This window comes from Chlorocebus sabaeus, chromosome 27 (genome assembly GCF_047675955.1).
Source record: "Chlorocebus sabaeus isolate Y175 chromosome 27, mChlSab1.0.hap1, whole genome shotgun sequence".
Classification (NCBI taxonomy): Eukaryota; Metazoa; Chordata; class Mammalia; order Primates; family Cercopithecidae; genus Chlorocebus; species Chlorocebus sabaeus.
In genome coordinates, this window is record NC_132930.1 from 11,302,820 (window position 1) to 11,328,340 (window position 25,521).

A 25,521-nucleotide genomic window follows, 5' to 3' on the forward strand; every position below is an offset into this window, starting at 1 on the left:
TGAAGTAGTCACACCAATGTAAAAAATTAACATTTACAGTTTTTTTTTTTTTTGAGACAATCTCACTCTGTCGCCCAGGCTGGAGTGCAGTAGCACGATCTCACCTCACTGCAATCTCCACTTCACAGGCTGAAGTAATTCTCATGCCTCAGCTTCCCGAGTGGCTGGGATTACAGCCACTTGCCAACCCGCCTAGCTAATTTTTTTATTTTTAGTAGCAATGGAGTTTCACCAGGTTGGCCAGGCTGGTCTCAAACTCCCGACCTCAGGTGATCCGCCCACCTTGGCCTCTCAGAGTGCTGGAATTACAGGCATGAGCCACCACGTCTGGCCAACATTCACTCTTAAGCCTTTCTAAATTATTCCAGTATTATAAGGACAAATGTTAATCATAACTGATCACAGTTTCAACCTATGAAACTGTGATTATGTTACTGTGACTGTTCCATCACAGTAACAAATGAAGTTTTTATTTTTCATAAATGAAATGTAATGACGATGTTAACAGTGGACTGGAAAATCTGGAAGTTGTTTTTTTTTGAGACAGAGTCTGGAGAGCAGTTACAGTGTCCAGGCTAGAGAACAATGGCACCATCTCAGCTCATTGCAGCCTCTGCTTCCCAGGTTCATGTGATCCTCTCACCTCAGCCTGAGTAGCTGGGACTACGGATGCATGCCACCACATCTGGTTAATTTTTTAATTTTTCTGTAGAGATAGGGTCTCACCATGTTGCTCAGGCTGGTCTCGAACTCCTGGGCTCAAGTGATCTGCCCGCGTTGGCCTCCCAAAATGTTGGGATTATAGGTGTGAGCCACCATGCCTTGTCTCTGGAAGTTTTTAATGCATTTTAAAATTATTTAACAGAAAATTCTTACAAAGATATTTTAAGATTACATCACAGCAAGCAACTGTTTATTGGGACAAAGAAGATATACAAAAAGCCAAATGAATTACTGTAATTAAATCTGTAGTTTATTGACTTTTTTCCTTTTTATTTATTTATTTGAGATGGAGTTTTGCTCTTGTCACCCAGGCTGGAAGGCAATGGTGTGATCTTGGCTCACTGCAACCTCCCCCTCCCAGGTTCAAGTGATTCTTCTGCCTCAGTCTCCCGAGTAGCTGGGATTACAGGCACCCGCCACCACGCCCGGCTAATTCTTGTATTTTTAGTAGAGACAGGGTTTCACCATGCAGGCCAGGCTGGTCTCGAACTCCTGACCTCAGGTGATCCACCCGCCTCGGCCTCCTAAAGTGCTGGGATTACAGACGTGAGCCACTACGCCGGGCTATTGACATTTTTTTGTTTTAAGCAAAGAGGTGGGGTACATCCACTGGAGTCCAGGCATTCTGGCACCACCTCTGTTATTAACTGGAATCAAATTTTAAAAATTTCTGTGATCTTGAAGGTCTTGAAGTTTTAGAGGGCTTTTATTTTTCTTTTAGCCACTAGATTTTTCAGGAAAAATTCACCTATTTAGGAAAAAGGAAAACACATTAATATCAATTTAAAGTAAATAATAGTGAGACAACTATTTCAGAATTATATTTTTGGTGTTTCCCCTTTAAAGAAGACGTTTGTATTTATTGGCACTTCCCTCTTCTCAAACCTCAATGGCAATATTTTTCTAACGTAAATATCCCCTATATCTTTGGCCTTTCTCCCCAGCAATAATGACTACAGTCTCCTACTACTATTCTTTCTAGTAACTCAATATTACGAAGGGTGACCCTACTGTATACATGGGTCTGCATATTTATTCTACTTTATGTGCACTATCTTTCCCTCATCACTGTCAAAGTATTGCTCTTGGCAAAATTCACTTCCAAGAGCAATTTTGCTACATTATTAGGCTGGATCTGATGTTTATAAAACAGACCTCGTTGCAGTTGAGCAGACGCATCTGATGGAATCTCTTTAGCTTATTCCCCTCTAGGGAAGCAAGAGCTCTTCACTTGTAATGGGCTTTCTCCCCACCACCTGAGTTGTGCCTATGCAGTAAGTTAGCAGCTTAGAGGGCACATTCTCTTTTTAGGCCATTAGCATTCCATTTAGTCTATTGCTCTTACAGCATGACTCAATGCTTACTGGTAGAGCGCAGCACTGGAGGCCTGATTTTACGAGGAGTCTGATTAACTTCTCTTTGCCATCTTACATATGAGTAGAACTGTGATGAGTGTATCTACATATAATCTCTGCAAATCCCAAGGCTCATAACCCAGCCAAGTAATCCATGCTGCTCCATACCTCCTCCGAATGTCGTGGGAGTAGCACCGACTTTACCAGACCCTAATCCATCATTTTAGTCTAATGCTCATCACGTACCAGAATTTGATCTTTTCCTGGTAATTTAGAAAGCATCAAAAAGTTCATAATTTACTTCCTTTTATATGTTAGAAATTTTTCTTTAACAAAAGAAACACTCCTTTCAAAGGATATTACTCTAACCATTCTAGAAGCTGATAGTGGCTCTATCCTTCATACGTATTTTTAGCTTGCCAGTAGTGCTGCTTGAAGATTAAATCACTTGCGATTACTGGTTTTCAAAATCCCCACATCCTGTCAGTCAGCGCTGAATCAAATTCTTGGGTTTCTAAACTATGATGAGCTATTAGTTCATTAAAATGTTTTAAATTACTATTTTTATTTATTTATTTATTTTTGAGACAGCATCTCACTCTGTCACCCAGGCTGGAGTGCAGTGGCATGATCACAGCTCACTGCAGCCTCAACCTCCTGGGCTCAGGTGATTCTCCCACCTCAGCCTCCTGGGTAGCTAGAACTAAAGGTGCCCACCACCACCCAGCAAATCAGCCACCCAGCTAATTTCTGTATTTTTGTAAAGATGGGGTTTTGCCATGTTGCCCAGGCTGGTCTTGAACTCCTGGGCTCAAGTGATCCACCCACATCGGCCTCCCAAAGTGCTAGGATTACAGGCGTGAGCCACTGCACCCGGCCTTAAATGTCTTTATAGGAACATACTATAAAGCATACTATAAAGACATATTACTAATTTGTATTACTAATACTGGAGCATTAATTTTTTCAAATAGAATTTGTTTAATTTAAACATATTTAAGATTTAGACTCCAATATATAAAGCAATCATTTAAAACATCACTTTAGATCGAAAAAAAAAACAAACCAAACCTAGCTTATTTATTTATTTTTGAGACAGAGTCTTGCTCTGTTGCCCAGGCTGGAGTGCAGTGGCGTGATCTTGGCTCACCACAACCTCTGCCTCCTGGGTTCAAGCAATTTTCCTGCCTCAGCCTCCCAAGTAGCTGGGACTACAGGCACACGCCACCATGCCCGGCTAATTTTAGTAATTTTTTTTTCTTTTGGAGACGGAGTCTTGCTGTGTTGCTAGGCTGGAGTGGAGTGGCAGGATCTTGGCTCACTGCAACCTCCGCCTCCCGGGTTCAAGCTATTCTCTTGCCTTAGCCTCCCGAGTAGCTGGACTACAGGTGCACGCCACCATGCCCAGCTAATTTTTGTATTTTTAGTAGAGATGGGATTTCACTATGCTGGCCAGGATGATCTCGATCTCTTGACCTCATGATCCACCCACCTCCCAAAGTGTTGGGATTACAGACATAAGCCACCGCACCTAGCCTAAATTTTTGTATTTTTAGGACAGACGGGGTTTCACTATTTTGGCCAGGATGGTCTCGAACTCCTGACCTTGTGATCTGCCCGCCGCGGCCTCCCAAAGTGCTGGGATTTCAGGCATGAGCCACCACGTCCAGCCAATACCTAGTTTATTTTTAAAGAGACAAGGTCGGACAGGTGTGGTGGCTCACGCCTGTAATCCCAGCACTTTTGGAGGCCGAGGCGGGCGGATCACAAGGTCAGGAGATCGAGGCCATCCTGGCTAACACAGTGAAACCCTGTCTCTACTAAAAATACAAAAAATTAGCTGGGTGTGGTGGCATGTGCCTGTAGTCCCAGCTACTCGGGAGGCTGAGGCACGAGAATGGCGTGAACCCAAGAGGCAGAGGTTGTAGTGAGCCAAGACTGCACCACTGTACTCCAGCCTGGGTGACGGAGAGAGAGACTCCACCTCAAAACAAAAATAATAATAAAAAATAAAGAGATAAGGTCTCACAATGTTGCTCAAGCTCTATTTGAACTCCTGGGCCCATGCGATCCTCCTGCCTCAGTCTCCCCAGAAGGTGGGACTATAGGCACACACCACCTCAGCTGGCCTAGCTGTTTCTTTTTTTTATTTTATTTTTATTTTGAGACACAGTATCTTGCTGTGTCGCCCAGGCTGGAGTTGTAGTGACATGATCATAGCTCACTGCATCCTTGAACTCCTGGGCTCAAGTAATCCTCCTGCCTTCCAAAGTGATGGGATTAGAGGCATGAGCCACCTTGCCTGGCCTCTTTATTCTTTTTGTTTTGAGATGGAGTCTTGCTCTGTCACCCAGGCTGGAGTGCAGTGGCGCAATCTCGGCTCACTGCAAGCTCTGCCTCCTGGGTTCATGCCATTCTCCTGCCTCAGCCTCCTGAGTAGCTGGGACTATAGGCGTCTGCCACCATGCCCAGCTAATTTTTTGTATTTTTAGTGGAGACGGGGTTTTCACTGTGTTAGCCAGGATGGTCTCGATCTCCTGACCTTGTGATCCCCCCGCCTCAGCCTCCCAAAGTGCTGGGATTACAGGCGTAAGCCACCGCACCCGGCCAGTCTATTTATTCTTAATAATTATAATTGTTAAGTCCAACTGACAGGGACATCATAAACACTTTCTAGATTAAATTCAGTCTTCAGATATGTTCTATGGATCCTCTGACAATCATTATCACATGACTTTTTATCCCTTGGAAACTGATTTTATTTTCATAAATCAATTCAAGCTATTGATTAAAGTAAGAGCTGAAATTCCAAAGGTAAAAAAAAAACTGCATTGTAGCTAGTAAAACCAGTAAATGTTTCTATGGAGAAAAATAATCTTATGGATATTTTTCTGTTGCCTCTGGGGGAAAAATACAAAGAAATGTAATGACGCAAGCAATGCTATCAAACAGATACTTTTCAGTGCTTAAATTGATTGAAATTGGTAGTCTGGAGATGCAGCTGGCATCATTTCCAAATAAATATGTATTTCTCAGAAAACCCTATCAGATGCTTGACATGCTCTGTCATTTCTGAATAATCTACTACTGAAAACTACACATAGAATAAATCAATAAACTAATTGTTTCTGCTTTTACTATAGTAGCTGAGTTACAAAGCAGGGGGCTGAATTTGTTTAAGAAACAAAGGATTAAGAGAAACTTTTCCTTAACATGATCCCCATGGAGCAAAGCTCCTAAGCATGTTCCAGAAAAAAAAACTACGCCCTCTACCAAGACCACCAAAGGTATTACAATTTGTCAAGAGTTTTAGTGATTGGTGGTAGAACTTAATGTGGAAAGTTAATGGCCTAAATAAAACCATGCCCCGCAATCTAACTTACCTGCTTTATATGAAGAACGCACCAAAGGGCCACTTGCAGTATAATGAAATCCAAGTTCATTTCCTACTTTTTCCCAGTATTTGAATTTTTCAGGAGTAATATATTCTTCAACCTAGATTTAAATAATTACTTCTGATCAGATTTTAGAATTCCTCTTTGATTCTGCAGAAAGTCTATACCCATTTATGCAGAACACTCTTCACTGCATAATTTATCTTGCCTCCACCTCCAGGCTTTTGTCCTCTCCCTCCTCCCTGTTTACTGGTTACTTGTTTGGCCACTCTACTGGGATGTAAATACAGGGAATTATAGAGGCAGGGAAGCATATCAATTTTGTGCTACATTGGCTGTTCCAAAGGACAGAGAAGAGATTATCTATAGAGATTATTTATCTATATTTTTCCTTCATTAACAGGTAAATCCAAGAATTACTCATGCCTATCTGATTCTTGAGGACAAGACTGTCTTACTCAATTTGTATCTTCTGCTTAGCACTGTGACTGGCACATGGTCACTGCTCAACACAAGCTTCTTGAATGAATGGATAAACGTCCATGATAGAAATAGAAACAATGGTTTCCCATTCTTACTTCGCCTCTGGCTCTAACATAACAAAAAACGAATTACACAATAACCAAGTGTAAATGAGTGCCATTTCCCAACTTTTAAATTCTTTTACTCTAGGTTCACTTGAGTTGTGAAATCTGTGGAGAAAATGGGGGAGGTAGCAAATATGTGCCAATGTAGCTGATTTATGTAGATAATAAAACTGGGACTTACCAGTATACAGCTGACCCTTGAACAACATGGTAACTGCACAGGCCCACTTATGTAATATACAAAATGTGTGTTAATTGACTGTTGTTATTGGTAAGGCTTCCGGTCAACAGAAGGCTATTAGTAGTTATGATTTTTTGGGAGTCAAAAGGTATACATGGGCTGGGCGCAGTGGCTCACACCTGTAATCCCAGCACTTTGGAAGGCTGAGGCGGGCAGATCACCTAAGGTCAGGAGTTCAAGACTAGCGTGGCCAAAATGGTGAAACCCTGTCTCCATTAAAAATATTAAAAAATTGACCGGGTGTGGTGGCTCACACCTGTAATCCCAGTGCTTTGGGAGGCCAAGGTGGGTGGATTGCCTGAGCTCAGGAGTTCAAGACCAGCCTGGGCAACATGCCAAAATTTCGTCTCTAAAAATATAAAAAAATTAGTCGGGTGTGGTAGTTCATGCCTGTAATCCCAGCTACTCAGGAGGCTGAGTCATGAAAATTGTTTGAACCTGGGAGGTGGAGGTTGCAGTGAGCTGAGATTGCACCACTGCACTCTAGTCTGGGTGACAGAGCGAGACTCCGTGTCAAACAACAACAAATATATATCTATATCTATATCTATATAGATATAATTTAGCCAGATGTAGTGGCACCCGTCTGTAGTCCCAGCTACTCAGGCGGGTGAGGCAGGAGAATCACCTGAACCCAGGAGGCAGAGATTACAGTGAGCCGAGATCATGCCACTACACTCCAGCTTGGGCGACAAGAGCAAAACTCCGTCTTAAAAAAAAAAAGCAAATCAAGATATGTGTACCTTAAGATGACGCCTTGTTGGCTGCATATATTGTCCTAAAGTCAAGCAGTCTACATCTGCCTCACGAAGTGCTGTAGGAAGAAAAGCACAAATTACATTAGCAAATACTTTAATTGTAGACCTAACCATAATTTTCCTGAGGAATATTTAAAAACGGTGTGAACTTTGTGACAGTCCATAATCCTCATGTTGGGGAATAAGATAACACCTATTCATTCAAAAGTATTATGTGCCAGGGACTGTAGTAAGGACTGAAAACAGTAATAATTAAGACAGTCATGTAGGGCTTATAGATACAAGGATAAATACTTCTAATAGTACAGAATAAATGTTAAAATAGTCGTGGAGGGTGTTTTAGAGTAGGAGTCTGTTTGGCAGAAAAGGTATGAGAAATGGTATATGCAAAAACCTGAATGCACCTATATTATAGAGCAAATGTGTTGCATTAGGTTTTTACTCAATGCACAAGATATGCTATGGGGGCTGTGATTTAAACTGTGACGTATCAGAACCTTTCTAATAAACTGCGTGCAATTTGGTAAACAGCAGCTCTTAATTACTATATGAACTTACTACTCTTTGAACCACTAAATAACTACAAGCAATCTAAGGATCCTCTGCTAAAATTAAAACTTTTATTCTCAAAGTTTAAAAAGTCCAAGAATCACAAAGTACATGGACTTATGGGACTAAGGTTCAGCAAAGTCCGAAGCACACCATGTTATGTGACAATGCTACAAGTAAGCTCTTTCTCAGAGGCTTGGATTAGTCTCATTGATCTATGAACTGTCAGTGTCTGGTACCTGGCTGGCTCTCCAAAAGTGTCCAATGACAGAATGAGAAAAGTGAATGAAATCATGCTATCAGTGGATGCAAGGATGGGGAATAAAATGGGATATAAATTTCATATCCTGAGTTTCATGCATGTCACTCCATGAAATCCCCAGAAAATGTATTTCCTTTGCTTTATTTTCTTTTTTAACTTGTATTTTAGATTTGGGGGTGCATATGCAAGTTGGTTTTCTTTTTATGCTGCCATTTATAACCATATACTTTGTTCTTAGAAGGGCCTTCAAAGTGAGTGGGTTCCTGCTATTACTCAAATTAGATGGGAAAGATTTTTTCATTTTTCAATTTCTTTACCTTTCATTGTTGCATATACTTGCTCATCATTCTCGCCTAAACCCAACATTATAGATGTTTTAGAAATAACATCAGGCTGAACCTTCTTGGCATGTTTCAGTACATGTAGGGACTGATCAAAATTGGCCCGAGGATCACGAACCTTACTGGAAAACAGCAGGACTGTTGTCAGCAAGAATTACAACAAGTTCAACCAAGTACATAGTTATGCAAGCAACCTGAAAGACCAGAGAAGTACATTCTGCACATTATCTTAAACCACATAGTTGAAAGGTAGCATTTATGCACAAATGCCTAACTGTTAATTTAGGAAAGAAAAGGCCTCACTGGGCTCCCTAGCTCTGCCTCAAGCCTGGGGCAGAGAAAAGTACAATGGAAGAAATTACTTCAGTTTATGCATTGAGAAACCAGAATTCTGAAGCGAAAAATTAGGAGAGAAAGGAAAAAAAAGCAGAAGTAAGAGAGTCTCCGTGCTGAACAAAGAAAAAAATAAGCTGAACCCACGTCAGAGGGTTGAAACTTTCATGTTCATTTCTTTTCTGAAGACTAAGCTGCCCTCTGCTGGTGAGTACACAACACTGCCACCTCTTAGGTAAAGAAATGCATGATTCTGGAATTTTCACTGGAAAGGATCATGTTTCTTAAGTGAAACCAGGGAAACTGGCACCCACTGGTGGTGGTATCACGACAAGGTTGCAACAGGCTGTGTACCGTGGCTTAAATGACATCATTTAAGCCAAAAGGCCAGAAAGCTTCTGATGTTAAATCGGATTTCATTTCAATTCTAATGCAGCTTTATTTTCTGTAATTGTTTTTCATCAGACACTAGTTAACAGGAAAGAAACAAATTTATGAATTTAAAAATAACTGAAACTGACAATATAGAAATTACTTTTTAACAGAATTTCTCCACTGAAATTAAGTATGGTCTCTACTGTTTATGATTTAGTGAAAATGATGGTTATTGTTTAACTTATTTCAGGTCCTATGACACAGATCATATGTACAAGCTAATCAAATCACCGCTAAATGCTAAATTAAAGAAAAAATGATATTAATCTTGCCTGAAGCTTAAAATGTTCATTTTTCTAAAATTTGAATGGATGTGGATAATAATCCTTACTTTTTACATCAGTGTTACTTGCCAAAAATTACTCTTAATTACTGAAATTATTAGGAGTAAGAAAGCATAGTGTCTACTTTTTTAAAAAAGTACATTTGAATGATATGAGTTTTTCTTTTTTTTTTCTGAAGTCTCGCTCTGTTGCCCAGGCTGGAGTGCAGTGGCACTATCACTATCTTGGTTTACCGCAACCTGCACCTCCCGGGTTCAAGCAATTCTCCTGCCTCAGCCTCCAGAGTAGCTGGAATTACAGATGCGCTTCACTGCACCTGGCTAATTTTTTGTATATTTAGTAGAGACGGGGTTTCATCATGTTGGCCAGGCTGGTCTTGAACTCCCGACCTCAGGTAATTCGCCCTCCTCGGCCTCCCAAAGTGCTAGGATTACAGGCGTGAGCCACGAGTTTTTCTTCTGCATCATTCATTACATATATTAGTGCTGCGTATGTGTGTAAATATATATATATATATATATATATTTTTTTTTTTCTTTCTTTCTCTTTCTAGATGGAGTTTTGCTCTTGTTGCCCAGGCTGGAGTGCAATGGCGCGATCTTGGCTCACTGCAACCTCCACCTCCCGAGTTCAAGCGATTCTTCTCCTGCCTCAGCCTCCTGAGTAGCTGGCATTACAGGCATGTACCACCACGCCTGGCTAACTTTGTATTTTTAGTAGAGATGGGGGTTTCTCCATGTTGGTCAGGCTGGTCTCGAACTCCCAATCTCAGGTGATCTGCCTGCCTCAGCCTCCCAAAGTGCTGGGATTACAGGCATGAGCCACCACGCCCAGTCGAATACATTTTTGAAGCCTTTTCTTTAGAATTACAACCAAAGCAATTGCTCTAGTGTAATTTTTCCCTCCTTCGAAAACTTTTTTGTGGGGAGGGGGAAGTAAACAACTCATTGAAATTTGCAGTCTGATATTATTTTTAAAAAAAAAGAAAAAAAAGATGTTCATTATTTGTGTGTATTAAAACACACACAGTAACTGTTAGTAATATGAATTATTAACACCTTAATGTTTATAATATAAAAATTAAGTATATTATAAATATAAAAATATAATTATGCAGTATAAATATAGTGTTTATAATATAAACACTAAGTAACTGATATTGCTGGGTGGAAATACTATTATGTATATTTATGCTGTTTTTGTTGGTGATATTTTCTGATTTTTATGTACTAGACATAGACTGAGTTTTCCTAAAAAACAAAAAAGAATAGAGTTTCCTTTGTAAAAGTCGATGGCAAAGTTCACCCCTGGAAAAGGTAAGTATATATGGCATATTTTGACCCACGTAACTTTCCAACATTACTTTGTACACGTATTCACCTCTGTAATTCCGGGACTGTTTCTACATTATGTGCATACACGTCTAATCCTGACAGAGCAACTTTTTCTATTGCTTTGAGATCACCTCGAAAATCAGGAGTAAGACATTCCACAAGGATTTTTGGATTCCTAGGGGGAAAAAAGAGAATTATCAAACAGAAAGAACTGACATACCTGTTGCTCAAAACAGAAATTATCGGTACTCATTCAGTATGTTTCAATACAGTAACCTTTAGAACTTTGCCAAGCAAAGTATGAACATACAGATGTTCATACATGAACCATTATAAGAAAAGAAAAAAAAAGCGGAACATTAAATACTATGTACGCAGTGGTTAAAACACACCTGTAGGCAAACTGAATAAAATTTCAAATTATATATAGTAGACTTTTAAACCTAATTTGAGTAGGTTTTATAAAAAGTAAATAATTGTAAGAAACTAAAATATGAAATATTAAAACATTAAATATAAAACTTTACTCTTTGGAAAGTAAATTGAGATATTTCTTATATAAATATGAATATTATTTGATTGCTTTAATTTTGCTTTCTTTAAAAAGTCATCAAATCATGCTCTCCTCCTTTCCTCTAGGCAAATATTTCACAAGTACTATGGGTTTTAAAAACTATTTTCTGGGTTGCTGAGTCATGAGCTTTGTTAAACAAAGTACGAGCTAAACATTAATCTTCCTATTTATGTTGTGGCTATATCTATTCATCCAAGCAATATAATGTGAACTGGGTCACAGAGCTGTTCCCTTTGACACCAGCAAAAATGACTGAAACAGCTGACAAATTTTTTCATAAACCCACTGGCAAAGTGTCTGGAGTTGTTCCCTGAAAGAACAGATGTAGAAAAGACTACATGTACACCCTTATCATGAACATACGAGATGTTCAAAGAACATATCCTATAATTCTGGGTTTTTTTTTTTTTAAATAAAAACAGGGTCTTGCTCTGTTGCCCAGTGCATCATAGCTCACTGTAACTTTGAACTCCTGGGCTCATGCAATCCTTCTGCCTCAGCCTCCCAAGTAGGTAGGACTATAGGCGCATGCTACCACATCCAGCTATTTTTTTTTTTTTTTAATTTATTTTTTGTAGAGACAGCATTTCCCTGTGTTGCCCAGGCTGGTCTTGAACATCTGGCCTCAAGCAATCTTCCTGCTTTGGCCTCCCAAAGTGCTAGAACTATAGGCGTGAACCACTGTGCTTGGTTCTACTGTTTTTTTAAACTGCAAGCTAAGACCCATTGAAGCTTGTAAAATAAACTTAGTGGGCTGCAAACAGATTTTTCAAAAATGAACTATAGTAAATAGAAAACAGAAAATACTAGGGAATCATTTAAAAAATTTACTAAGCGTGCTTAGGTGCCAAACTACTACTGAGTTGTAGAAAATTAGAATCATCCCAGCACTTTGGGAGGGCGAGGCAGGAGTATTGCTTGAGGCCAGGAGTTTGAGATGAGCCTGGGGAATGCAGCAAGATTCTGTCTCTAAAAAAAAAATGAAAAAAAAAAATTAGCCGAGCGTGGTAGTGTGTACCTGCAGTCCCAGCTACTTGGGAGGCTGAGGCAGAAGGACTGCTTGAGCCCAGAAGTTTGAGGCTGCAGTGAGCTATGACCAGGCCATTGCACTCCAGCCTAGATGACAAAGCAAGACTGTCTCTTAAACAAAACAAAACAAAAAAAACCAGGCTGGGTGCGGTGGCCCAGGCCTGTAATCCTGCACTTTGGTAGGCTCAGGTGGGTGGATCAATTGAGGTCAGGAGATCGAGACCATTCTGGCCAACATGGTGAAATCCTATCTCTTACTAAAAGTATAAAAATTAGCTGAGCGTGGTGGCATGGGCCTATAATCCCAGCTACTCAGGAGGCCGAGGCAGGAGAAATGCTTGAACTAGGAGGTGGAGGTTGCAGTGAGATGGTGCCACTGCACTCCAGCCTGGGCAAAAGAGTGAGACTCCGTCTCAAAACAAAACAAAACAAAAATCATTACTAAGAAGACCAGGTTTATACTTTTTAAAGAAAATTATTCAAAGTTTAGACTAATGCTCTAATATGAGGGAGGGATTCTATGGGCTAAAGGTCTATAGATAAGTTCATGTTACTGACCCCCTAAAATTCTCTGCAAATATGTATCTGTACATACAAATATGCTTTTTCCAAAGAAATGTGTACATAATTTCCAGTGAATTATCAGAAAACTATGAAACTCCCCCAAAAGTGAATAATCCCTGCTTCAAGGTAAAGAACTTAAACTAAACTCATGTGGGTCCAAAACGGTCCTTAAATTACACAAACAAATGCAAAAATAAGTACCTTTCCTTTAAATATGATACAGTCTTTGCAATGTGTTCAGCTCCCCCATCAGGCATATCTAGAAATAAAAGAATCCACTGCTCAAGATGATGTCACCATTTAGAGCCAATTTCTGGTAGAGGCCACCATGACACACTAACCGTCTCGATCCACAGATGTCAGGACAACATAATCCAGACCCCATTCTGCAATTGCCTTTGCAGTATTGTAGGGCTCACTGGCATCCAGTGGAGGAGGATTTCTTGCAGTCTTAACAGAACAAAATCTGCAACCTCTTGTACATGTATCACCCATCAACTAAAATAGAAATGTTACAATTTAAATCAAATAGACAGATGACCCTTAAGGACATAATGTTGAGAGAATAAAGCAAGTTGCAAAGAATGCATACAGTTTGGTTCTATTTATAAGAAATTTGAAACATTCGAAACTAAATGATAGTCAAGGAACACAAATATATGTGATACAACTAAAAAGAAAGGGAAATAATAAACTCAGCAATAAGAATAGTGTTCAGCGAAGAGAAAAGGGGATGGGATCAGGAAAGGACACAAAATTTAAATTTAAAAAACAAAGCAGGGTGCAGTGGCTTGCTCCTATAATCCCAGCTACTCTGGAGGCTGAGGTGGGAGGATTGTTGAGAGTTTGAGACCAGCATGGGCAACACAGCGAGACCCTGTCTCTAAATATTAGCTGGGTGTAGTGGCATGTACCTGTAGCCTCAGGTATTCAGGGAGGCTGAGATGGGAGGATCACCTGAGCCTAGAGTTCCAGGCTGCAGTGAGCTATGACTGTGCCACTGCACTCCAGCCTAGGTGACAGAGTGAGACCCCCATTTCTTAAAACAAAATAGAAACATAACTGAAAAATGGGATTCTAAAATACAGTTTAGGGGCTACAGAGGGGGATTCAAAGATAATGCTAATGTTTTAATCTCAAACTGGAGGTATGAAGGTGTCTGTTCTGTTATTCTTTATAACTTACACAGTTTATAAGATGCTTTTTTTTTGAAATAGGGTCTTGCTCTGTAGTCTAGGCTGGGATGCAGTGGCATGATCATGTCTTACTGCAGCCTCAACTTCTTGGACTCAAGTGATCCTCCCACCTCAGCCTCCCCAGTAGTTGGGTATACAGGCAAGTGCCACCATGCCCAGCTAATTTTTTTAAAACTTTTTTTTGTATGGACAGGGTTTTACTATGTTGCCCAGCTGGTCTCGAACTCCTGGGTTCAAATGATCTGCCTGACTCAGCCTCCCAAAATGCTGGGATTACAGGCATCGGCCACTGCACCTGGCCTATGAAGATACATTTTATCTACTCAATAATCAAAAAAGATGATTTTAAAAGACATAAAATATGTAATAGATCAATGTGCAGGTCTCCATGAATGTGAAAACAGAAAGCACAGCTCCTTCTTGTAGAATATATTAAACAGAAAACACACAAAAAGTTAAGCAATCATGAATAATGTTTCCAAAAATTGATAGGAGAGGTATCTCAAGGCAGCGTGTGATTAACTATCACATAAATGAAAGAACCAATAACAGATTTATGCAGAGAAGAGTGAGATCACAACAGGTTGGATTATTCCATCAGGTTTTTTCTTAATATTTTTCATAAATGTAAATGTAATGAAAAATCTGACCAGAGATTCATAACGCACATTTTTAGGAAGAAGACAGAACATATTCCCTTTCAGTTTCTAGACTAAAGCTGTAGAGGCTGAGGCTGGCCCTACCATGATCGTGGCTGTAGCGGTGGCATATTCTCCACCTCCCCAACACTCTCCAATATTGGGACATCGAGCTTCCTCACATACCTGTGTACAAAAGGAAATGGAACACCATTAGGTTGACAATATCCACCAACTAAACAACTGGTGACTGTGATTAGACATTTTAAACTGCTTATTGTTTACAACATATTTTTGAAGACATCCACTATTCAAAAATGCTGTTAAGACCAAGTGCGCTGGCTCACGCCTGTAATTCCAGCACTTTGGGAGGCTGAGGCGGGAGGATTGCTTGAGCCCAGGAATCTGATACCAGTCTGGGCAACATAGTGAAACCCCACCTCTACAAAAAATCGAAAAGTTGGCTAGGCATGGTAATGTGCATCTATACTCCCAGCTACGCAGAAGGCCAAGGAGGGAGGATCACTTGAGCCTGGGAGGTCAAGGCAATGGTGCCACAGCGCTCTAGCCTGGACAACAGAGCAATGCCCTGTCTTAAAAAAAAAAAAAAAAAAAAAAAAGAGGCTGTTAAACTGCCAAACCCTATATTAAAATTAGAGTGTGGTGAGCATGTCCTATAGAGGTGTACTCCCTTAGACAATTATATAAGAATGGACAGAGTTGAATTCTTATTTTTTTAAAGATGGAGTCTCACTCTGTCATCCAGGCTGGAGTGCAGTGATGCCATTTTGGCTCACTGCAATCTCCACCTCCCGGGCTCAAGTGATTCTCCTGCCTCAGCCTTCCGAGTAGCTGGGACTACAGGCTCACGCCACCAAGTCCAGCAAATTTTTTATTTTTTTATTTTTAGTAGAGACGAGGTTTCACCATGTTGGCCAGGCTGGTCTTAACTCCTGACCTCAGGTGATCCTCCTGCCTCGGCCTTCTGAGTGCTGGAATTATTGGTGTGAGCCACCACACCCGGCCAAACTCATTTTTAAATTAAAAACTTCATGAATGTATATACTTCATATGTGCAAATAAAAAAGTCTGAAAGAATATATACTGAACAGTTAAAGGTAAAAGAGCGTGCTTTATATATGGCATTGTGTATGTGACATAGCTTCACATTTAATTTTATATTCTTTCCAATGAAACATGTATCTAATTTGCAATATAAAACAAACAAAGCTTTGTTTCCAAACTTGTAGGGCAAAAAATCTTTTTGTTTGCAGGAAAAATGATTCTAAATATATTTCCATTCCTGGTAGTAATGTATCACTTAACATATTTACTTTCTTTGCTATTATTTATATATTTGTTAATAATTTTTAAGCTATATAAATGTAGAAACATGGCTTTTGGTTAAGAGGGATAGTTTACACTTTGACAACTTACTGTATGGAGGTTTAAATTCCGCAAAGTGTTTTTCAGTTTATTGTAATTTTTCCCCATGGGAATCTCTGTCTTTAGCCATGGAGGTAGTCTTAACCTAAGGAAAGTCAAACATAACGATTAACAAATATGCTGCCAAATAATTACACAGCTTTGAAGTTAATTTCTTCTATTACAATTCCTAGTTAATACTTTTTCTATAATCTTAGAATAACTCTTATAATTTCTGTCATAAGAGTAAGAACACAGAATCAAATTCAGCCTTGCTCAAACCACTTTAGAAAACACCAATAATGGGGCCAGGCACCGTGGCTCACGCCTGTAATCCCAGCACTTTGGGAGGCCGAGGCAGGCGGATCACCTGAGGTCCGGAGTTCGAGACCAGCCTGAACAATATGGAGAAACCCCGTCTCTACTAAAAATATAAAATTAGCTGGGCGTGGTGGTGCATGCCTGTAATCCCAGCTACTCTGGAGGCTGAGGCAGGAGAATGGCTTGAACTCTGGAGGCGGAGGTTGCTGTGAGCCGAGATCGCGCCATTTGCACTCCAGCCTGGGCAACAAGAGTGAACTCCATCTCAAAAAAAAAACAAAAAACAAAAAAAAACAAAACAAAACAAAAAAAACACCAATAAAGGAGTATAACAGGGCACTATGCTCATGTCTACCTTTTTTGCAGAGCCAGAGTTACACTATTCTAATAAGAGAATGAGTTTTTGAATATCTCATCCCTCATGAATGATACTGCCAAAAAGTACTCTATTTGTTTAGAGTGAGGTTAAGATCACAACAGTGCACTGTCTGCTCTATATTCTAGATTTTATAGTGGTTACTCAACGTAAAAAAGATCTAAAATTTGGAGTGGAGACTGTGAATCCTTGGTTCTCCATGACTTCCATCCACTTGTGATATAAAAGGAGCTGGATTAAGTTCTCTCTCAACACAATCTACCTTCTACATAAAATTCCATAACTCTTTTAAATTAAGGTAAGGTATCCATAGGTCAAATGTAAATTGACTAGGAGAAGCACACGTTAGATCATCAACACCTAGTAACCCAGATCTAAGAGACTAGTAGTAAGGCAATAATCTCTACTCTGAAGAAGTTGGATGTTGGGTAGGAAATGGGGAGATGGCAGTGTAACATAGTAAGGGCACAGAGAAAAAAGAAAGAGTCCAACAATTTCATCTGCTTACCTGTTCTATCTAGTTGTCCATCACATCTTTCTAATGACTTTTAGCTAAATTAGTCTGATATAAAAAACAGATTCTAGGGGTTGGTTATATCTGAAAATAATGCACAACAAAGGAATGGGACGTTAAAATTATCTCAAATTTTCAATTACCTTTCTCCTTTCTGGCGTTTTAGGTTTCCTTTATATTCATCCCAGGTGCTCCTGTCTGCAAGATCACCAGATACAAAATCTTGAAGGTCTGGTCCATTCTGTAAGAGTTCCTTTTTTTCATCTGGCAAGGAACTTAATGGTCTGACTGGGCTGCATAAATATCTCCCAAATACCTAAAGAAAGAGTTCATTATGACATTTATTTAGTGGAGTCCGGAATAATTTAGTTTTAACCCATGATAACACCTAAAAGTAAGCCTTTTGGTAAAGCTAAAAAAGTGTTTCAGAAATTATGTCAAACTAGGAGCTCTAGTATTCTAGGGCATTAGAATGTAATATAAAAGATGACTGAAGGAACCAAACCTAAAAGAGAATAAGAGTTGACTGTTTAGTACTGAGTTTAGAATTGATTTGGAAATCTCTGGAACTATCTAACATACATCACACTTTCACGTACTCCACCTACCAGTAACTACATGTTTGTCTTTCAACAAGATTGAACTGCAATAACTGAAGAAGTTGCCATAGTTTAAAATTGTTCTGGTCCTGACTTGAATCAGGGGCGTTTAAAGTGAAGTGTGCAATAAATCTCTCGAGTTTTGAATAAGCATAATTGTTGAAAAGCAGGTTAATAATGCCCAGTTGGTTTCAGATAACTGGAAGGGGGAAAACTAAGCCTAACGTTTTTACCTTTTTTTTTTTTTTTTTGAGACGGAGTCTCGCTCTGTCGCCCAGGCTGGAGTGCAGTGGCGCGATCTCTGCTCACTGCAACCTCCGCCTCCCGGGTTCAAGCGATTCTCCTGCCTCAGCCTCCTGAGTAGCTGGGATTACAGGCGCGCGCCACCACGCTCAGCTAATTTTTGTATTTTCAGTAGAGATGGGGTTTCACCGCATTGGCCAGGATGAACGATTTTATTTTCTAGGTTACATTTTTTCTGTGTTTGAACATGGCAGTCAGTAACATAAGAAATCACGGTATTCGGCTTTTACATCTGAACACAAACATGCATGAGACAGCCAGAACACTACAAAATCCGCGAGTCTGCACATGTAACGCAAAAGAACCTTCGACAACTCAAGAGTGCCTGTTAGGGTGTTGCACGATTGCTACTGCACTTCTCAGTGTGTGCAGCTAAAGCCTAGAGGACAGGTTTGTGTTCTCTGTGGCTAGAGTGGTGTCTTACACACAGTAAGAGTCCAACACAGAATAGCTATGTAGGGTGCTCACTGCAGTGCTCCATAAATATACGGTACAAACCACTCTAAACAGAAAATAAGTCCTTAGTGCCGGCCCAGAGAGACTTTCAAACAAACTGATGCCAGAGACTCTATATCAATATCTTGCGGTTGGTGGAAGAATTACGTGAGATTACACGAAAAATGTTTAAAACTGCCGTTGGCTAGAAGTAAATGCACTGACCTTTATTATTGGGCGTGGGCGCTCTGAAGGGAGAGGATCCCCCCACCCCACGCCCAAACCCGCTCGCCCCGCCGCTCACCCGGGGCCCCAGGGTGCGGGCTGCATCCCCGCAGCGTAGAGACATTTCCTCTTTAGAGCTAGCGCAGTGCAGGGATTGAGAGACCGCTAACTCCTGGGAAAGGACAGGTAGATAACACGTCGCTCCGTTTACGACAAACAGCCGAGCTGCTCCATGATTGGCTGCTTTAGCCTTACGGGGCGTCGCGCACTTATGACGCAATACGCAGCCCCCCCCTTAGGGATACAAGTACGTAATGACGAAATACGTTCTTTCTTTGTTGCGTCTACTGCAAGGTAAGGATGTTTCTGTGCTCGCGGGGCATTAGGAATCTGAAGCCATCTGCTCTGGGAAAGGCTGTGGCGCGGCTCCCCCTCTCGGAACCTTGTCCTGTTTGTCCCCCAGCTCGGCAAGCGCCATATGAGCCTGGCGGCGCCGGATGCGAATCCTGTTTTGGGCTTTTTGGCCTATTCCCGCCCCTCAGCCTTGCCGGGATGGCGCCGCCTGGATAGAACTTCCAGGGTTGGGCTGAGCGGGAGTTCGCCTGCTGGGCTTCGTAACTCTCGCTTTGGGGCTGCTCCTTCCGGGCTGGGACGCACTGGGGCCCGCTGTCGGTGTCCCGTCCTCCAATATCGTCTCCGGAACTTCCACCTGGCAGTCTCCGGTAGGAGTGGAGCTCTGTGCGGCGGAGTGGAGCTCTGTGCCGCGTAGTTTGGTGGAAAAAACGGGCCTTGGGTCGGCCTCACCCCCAGTGTTTGTGTTTCAGAATGAAGACCATTCTCAGCAATCAGACTGTCGACATTCCAGAAAATGGTATGAGACTTGACATCTTTTTCATACATTTTTACTACACGTTCCAAGCGCTGTGTGGCCTGACGAGTGTGTTCTGTCTTCTAGTCGACATTACCCTGAAGGGACGCACAGTTATCGTGAAGGGCCCCAGAGGAACCCTGCGGAGGGACTTCAATCACATCAATGTGGAACTCAGTCTTCTTGGAAAGAAAAAAAAGAGGGTGAGGGTTTTTTTTCTGGTAATTCACTTGCTCGTTGGACGGTGGTTTATAACAGCATCACATTTGGTTACTTTAACAATTTTCGAATTGAGGTTCAGTGTTTTAGCTTTAAATGTTGCTGTCCAGAATACCAGCCAGTTTTCCGTTAGTGAAATTGAAAAACCAGATTCTTAACACAGCGAATTATATAAAGCTCAAATGTTGTAGTGGTCGTCAGTGACACGTCTTAATAGTGTTAGAAGTTTGGTTTATTTTCCTAGTGGTTGCTTTGTAAAAATCCTAGGAACCGGCAGTAGGTCTGTAACACCTAATGATTTAATTTTCCAGAAGGGAAGTTTGTTGCAACTTGTACAAAGCTTAACTTTTTGGGAGGTTTTATAGGTGGTTGGATTTTTCCAGTTGAAAATCATGTGCTTTGATTAGGGTTAGTTCTGGAATCTTAAAGTAATTGGGTAAGTGGTCTGTTACCTTTTAAGCCTGCATATTTCTGGAAAGAATACGTTTTTCTATTACAGCTTCGGGTTGACAAATGGTGGGGTAACAGAAAGGAACTGGCTACCGTTCGGACTATTTGTAGTCATGTACAGAACATGATCAAGGGTGTTACACTGGTAAGCAGATGAATCAGACTTCTTTGTTTTGGAAAGGGAGGTTTCTCAAACCTTTGCTTTATACAGCATAAATGTCTCTTTCAGAGAATGGGTTACACATTTTATTTGGTGTAATACACACGAACTTGGCAAAAATAGGCGTCTCTGGGTCTTCAAGCGATAGAGCTGAGAGTAAAGACCAGATTGGTACAACATGTTTGTTTTTTCTTTTTGGGGGTGGGGGGGTGTTTTTTTTTTTGAATCAAGACTGGGGTCTCCCTGTTTTGTCCAGGCTGAGCTTAAGGGATCCTCCCACATTGGCCTCCCATAGTACTGGGATTGCCGCATGAGCCACCATGCATGGCTAGATGGGTGCAGTTTTTAAAAAGTAGGCTAATGGTGAATTTTCACATCTTCCGAATTTTCTTTTTTTAAAATAGGAAATCTACAGTTGCAGTATTAGGTGGCAATGAAATCTCACCATCAGGACCCCTTGTTGGGATAGAAAATGATGTAGTTTCTGAGTTTTCTGTCTGTTGGTCCCTATTCTTTCCAACCCACCTTCTCTCCCCTCAGGATAAAAAGTTCATGCTGAAATGGTTTTCAATTCTTGGCCGTGTGCTGTACCTTAGTACTACTCAGTAAATGTTACTCAGTAAATGTTACTCAGTAAATGTTAGTCTAATGTCAGACATGAGGGCTTTGGGGTTCTCATTAAAAGAGGGCAGCATTGTTCATTGAGGGCATGAGAGATAGTGAAATAAATGCCTCTGTAAGGAGCTTTACAGTCCACTGAATAGACAGAACAATGTTTATAAGGTTTGGTTCAGGTGACAGTTCTTAACAAAATTTTAAAACTATTAAAAATACTCTTCAGCATTGGTAATAGCTTGCTTATTTAATATAGGGCTTCCGTTACAAGATGAGGTCTGTGTATGCTCACTTCCCCATCAACGTCGTTATCCAGGAGAATGGGTCTCTTGTGGAAATCCGAAATTTCTTGGGTGAAAAATACATCCGCAGGGTTCGGATGAGACCAGGTATGTGCATACCCTCAGATAGAATTAAGAAATTTTTCCTTCATATTTTTTTTTTCTCCTTTTCCACTCCCAACCTCTTTCATACTTCAGTTGGCTGGTGTTTTGTGTTTGTGCTGAATAAAACCAGATTTGTTTTAGAATTCTCTTGATTACACTTGTAACTGTTGGTGCTACTTGAGGGTTTATATCATATTGATTACAATTTCAGAAAGTTGATACATTGGAGTAGTTTGTAGTGGTGGTTGTATTTAACTTGGCAAATGAAATACTTTTAAGACTTGTAATTTACAAAAGGTGTGTATTTATGGGGCACAATGTGATGTTTCAATACATGTATATTCTGTGGAATGACAAAATCAAGCTAATTAACACATCCATCACTCCGTTTCTTTGTGGTAAGAACCTTTAAAATCTAAAGAGAAAACTACATGAGTAGTGGTTAATAGCCTAGCTTAAATTTCAGCTCTCACTGTCCACCTTGGGCGTATCATCTCTCCGTAGCTTAAAATTGCAAACATCTTTGATTAAATGACTTAAAGTTGAAAAATAACAGTGCATGCGTAATACATAGTAAATACTGTAGGTTTAAAAAAAATTTTAAAGATTGGTGCTTTTTATCTGAGGCAGCGTCTTGTTCTGTTGCCCAGGCTGGAGTACAGTGGTGTGATCTCAGCTCATTGCAGCCTCCACTTTCGTGCTCAGGTGTTTCTCCCACCTCAGCCACCCCACTAACTGGCACTACAGGTGTCTGCCACCACACCCAGCTAATTTTTTATTTTTTGTAGAGACGGTTTTGCCACATTGCCCAGGCTGATTTCATGATTTCAAGGAATGCTATTGTGCCTGACCCCAGCTAATTTTTAAAAATTTTTTGTAGAGGGAGGGTCTTGTTATGTTGTCCAGGCTGGTCTAAAGTAAGACTTGGCAAATTGAATACCTTTATTAAATCATCGAAGGAGTAACCACCGTAGGACTGTGATTCATTCAAGTAGGAACACAAATAAGATTTTGGCACAGGTAAGGCAGGTGCTGTAAAACCAAAATGGTTTTTTTGTTTGTTTTTTGAGACAGAGTCTCGCTCTGCCACCCAGGCTGGCATGTAGTGGCACGATTTCGGCTCGATGCAACCTCTGCCTCCTAGCTTCAAGTGGTTCTCTTGCCTCAGCCTCCTAAGTAACTAGGATTATAGGCACGTGCCACCACACCCAGCTACTTTTTTGTATTTTTAGTAGAGATGAGGTTTCACTGTGTTAGCCAGGATGGTCTTGATCTCCTGACCTCATGATCCGCCCTCCTCGGCCTCCCAAAGTGCTGGGATTACAGGCGTGAGCCACTGTGCCTGGCCCCAAAATCTTAAGACAAGGTTCTTTTGGTGCATGGAGTTTTACATGGAATAAATTAGTGCCTCTGCAATTTAAATATTTTTTACACAGATCTAGTTTGGTGTTGATGCTGTGCACGTGCCCTCTCCCCTTTTAGGTGTTGCTTGTTCAGTATCTCAAGCCCAGAAAGATGAATTAATCCTTGAAGGAAATGACATTGAACTTGTTTCAAATTCAGGTTTGTATGTTTACTATTTCTAATTACGCCTACAAGATTTTATCTAAATCTTGTTGTTTAAAATACAGTATTTTGCTAATTTTTATTTGGTTAGCTTTTTAAATTGTGAAGTTAAAAAGGTAACATTCTGAAATTTTAAGTAGAGCATATAATGAAACATATTCTTTTTAAGATGGGTTAGGCTGATGTATTAATTGCTGTATCTTCTCTCCTGTAGCGGCTTTGATTCAGCAAGCCACAACAGTTAAAAACAAGGATATCAGGAAATTTTTGGATGGTATCTATGTCTCTGAAAAAGGAACTGTTCAGCAGGCTGATGAATAAGATCTAAGAGGTAAGTTCTTGTAGTATCTTAAGTTTTATTACTGCTTTAGTTGAATGAAGCTCTAAATTTACTAAAAGACTTAAACTGGAGTTGTAGTCATACAAAATGGAGAGTTAAGCATTCTGGAACACAGTAAATTTGACCGAATAAAAGATGGAATTGGCATGCATTTCACTATGTATAGTTTACCATGAATCAATAAGTCATAGTCCTGAGGTATGTTTTAGATCATTTAGAATATAGTACAAAACAAAAGATTAGTACTTTTCTGGGCAAGTGTATTGATGGGAATGACCGATTTTTTTTTTTTTTTTTTTTTTCTACCCAGTTATCCAGCTACAGAAAGAAGATGCCAGATGACTCCTAAGACCTACTTGTGATATTTAAATGATGCAATAAAAGACCTGTTGATTTGGAGCTTCTTAAACCTGTTATCCTTGTTAGCTAGTTTTTCTCCCTTGTGGAACAAGGAGCTTTAATCTGGTTCTTGAAGGAATAGCAAGGATATATTTTAGGCAAGAGGAATATTGTACCAGTGACAGGCAAACATGAGGCCGTTGGTCATTGCATATAGAACTTTAGGAATACCCTGAAGGTGTCTAAATTTCCTGAGGCATGAATTTGAGTATTTGGTAAGGCAGATGTTGTCTTAGTCATCTTTGGAAAAACAGCTGAGGAGTAGAACAAAGTGATACAGCATCAGTTAGAAGGTGCATTTGGTTTGGTTCATGGTCTCAATAATCTTGTCCTTTACCCTCCCTCAGCCATTTACTTCCATATCCTAGAACTTGTTTTTGAAAATTGATAACCCTTCCATAATCTTTTAATTTCACGTGTCATACTTTAAATATGGTACGAGGCCACCATAACTAGACCTAGGTCAACATGGTGACCCCCAAACCTTCCTGAATTCTACATCTCATTTGATGGAAACTGCAATTTCTAAGGCAAGATGTAACATTCATTCTTGATCAAATGCATCAGGAAAATGTGCTGAGTACCTTCATTGTAAGGTATGGTCAGATAGTTCCATCAGAAAGATTAAATGACAGAAGTAGCAACCAGTTGGCATATATGTTATCTTGGATCTTACAATGGCTTGCTCAGTTGCCCAGGCTGGAATACAGTGCCATGGTCATAGCTCTGTAACTTCAAACTCCTGGACTCAAGCAATGCTCCTAGCTGCCTCAGCCTCCTTAGTAGCTAGGACTATAGGCAGGCACCGTCACGTCTGACTTTTTTAACTTTTTTAAAGTATGTATGGGGTCTCATGTTGCCCAGGCTGGTCTTGAACTCCTGGCCTTAAGTGTTTCTCTTTTGCCTCCCAAAGAGCTGGAACTACAGGCATGGGTCACCATGCCCTATATATTTTAGATCTTGATTCAAGTGCACTAGTTGAACATACATTAAGGAATCTTGCTGACTATGTGGTTAGGTTTTTAAGAAATTTGGAGGTAATGATGAATCTAGGATTTGCTCAGAAGCTTCCAGGATGGGGTTGTAGGCAATGAATGGGATCAACATGAAGTAAGATCACATCCCCAAAAGGTTGGGAAATACGGGTCCATTAGAGGAATTTCTTACAATGCAGAAAATGAAAAACCTGCATATTTCACCTGGGTTACTGTGACAGTCTCAACTGGTCATCTTCCCTGTATTTAAGCATCAGCCAGGGTACTGACTTTGAAATGGATTATAGCACTGCTTCAAATCCTGCAACAGGTTCTTTTCAATTTTTTCTTTTTAAAATAGTTTCCCCATTCTACCTGCAGCTGTTTTTAACTCAGTTTTTCTGACTTCTGCACTAGAGCTGAACTGACCTGGCTATTCCTCGATACCAAGTCCTCTGTCATTAAGCATTTAAGTTGTCTTTTCCCTTTGGAATGCTCTCAGCTGAGCTGTGTCTAACTCGCTTACCTTCAGGTCTATTCAGTGAATCCTGCCTTGACCACTCTATTAAAAATAGTGGACCTGCTCCTTAAACTTGTCCTACTGTCTCTTTACCCTTCTCCACTTGTTTTTGTCCATAGCATTTGTAGTTCTGATATTTACAATGTGTGTATTCGTTATATGCTTTTTTTCTGCTGGAATGTAACTTTAACAAAGATGTAATTTTGTACTCTGGTGTATTCCAACTAC

General features: G+C 40.3%; 2 protein-coding genes across 3 annotated transcripts; one reads left to right on the plus strand and one right to left on the minus strand.

Moving 5' to 3' along the window:
• Nucleotides 1–951: 951 nt before the first annotated feature.
• On the minus strand, nucleotides 952–19,011 carry LIAS (lipoic acid synthetase). 2 transcript variants are annotated; one of them, XM_008017613.3, is made up of 11 exons: nucleotides 18,876–19,010; nucleotides 17,378–17,550; nucleotides 16,036–16,129; nucleotides 14,704–14,784; nucleotides 13,106–13,262; nucleotides 12,966–13,023; nucleotides 10,644–10,772; nucleotides 8,188–8,333; nucleotides 7,045–7,115; nucleotides 5,462–5,573; nucleotides 952–1,471 (listed from the first exon to the last, which is right to left on the minus strand). In XM_008017613.3, the coding sequence occupies exons 1-11, from the start codon at nucleotides 18,918–18,920 to the stop codon at nucleotides 1,419–1,421; spliced, it is 1,119 nt and encodes a 372-aa protein (XP_008015804.3). In that variant the 5' UTR covers nucleotides 18,921–19,010; the 3' UTR covers nucleotides 952–1,418. The 2 variants fall into 2 exon arrangements, with proteins under 2 accessions (XP_008015804.3, XP_037864548.2); XM_038008620.2 differs by lacking the exons at nucleotides 12,966–13,023; nucleotides 13,106–13,262; nucleotides 16,036–16,129 and having other exon boundaries at nucleotides 18,876–19,011.
• Nucleotides 19,012–19,094: 83 nt separating this feature from the next.
• Nucleotides 19,095–23,799, plus strand: RPL9 (ribosomal protein L9). The gene is made up of 8 exons (XM_008017615.3): nucleotides 19,095–19,150; nucleotides 19,621–19,667; nucleotides 19,752–19,867; nucleotides 20,383–20,478; nucleotides 21,365–21,497; nucleotides 22,977–23,057; nucleotides 23,275–23,391; nucleotides 23,711–23,799. Exons 2-7 carry the CDS (start codon nucleotides 19,622–19,624, stop codon nucleotides 23,379–23,381), a joined length of 579 nt encoding a protein of 192 aa, XP_008015806.2. The 5' UTR covers nucleotides 19,095–19,150; nucleotide 19,621; the 3' UTR covers nucleotides 23,382–23,391; nucleotides 23,711–23,799.
• The last annotated feature ends 1,722 nt before the right edge of the window (nucleotides 23,800–25,521 follow it).

Excerpts from the sequence above, each read along its gene's own strand:
- LIAS (XM_008017613.3), bottom strand. The coding sequence starts at position 18,920 with ATGTCTCTACGCTGCGGGGATGCAGCCCGCACCCTGGGGCCCCGG. Across the intron at positions 16,130-17,377 it reads AAACGCCAGAAAGGAGAAAG|GTTAAGACTACCTCCATGGC; the intron begins GTAATTGAAAAT and ends GACTTTCCTTAG. Across the intron at positions 13,024-13,105 it reads GACATCTGTGGATCGAGACG|ATATGCCTGATGGGGGAGCT; the intron begins GTTAGTGTGTCA and ends TTTTATTTCTAG.
- RPL9 (XM_008017615.3), top strand. The coding sequence starts at position 19,622 with ATGAAGACCATTCTCAGCAATCAGACTGTCGACATTCCAGAAAATG. Across the intron at positions 21,498-22,976 it reads CAGGGTTCGGATGAGACCAG|GTGTTGCTTGTTCAGTATCT; the intron begins GTATGTGCATAC and ends CTCCCCTTTTAG. Across the intron at positions 23,058-23,274 it reads TGAACTTGTTTCAAATTCAG|CGGCTTTGATTCAGCAAGCC; the intron begins GTTTGTATGTTT and ends TCTCTCCTGTAG.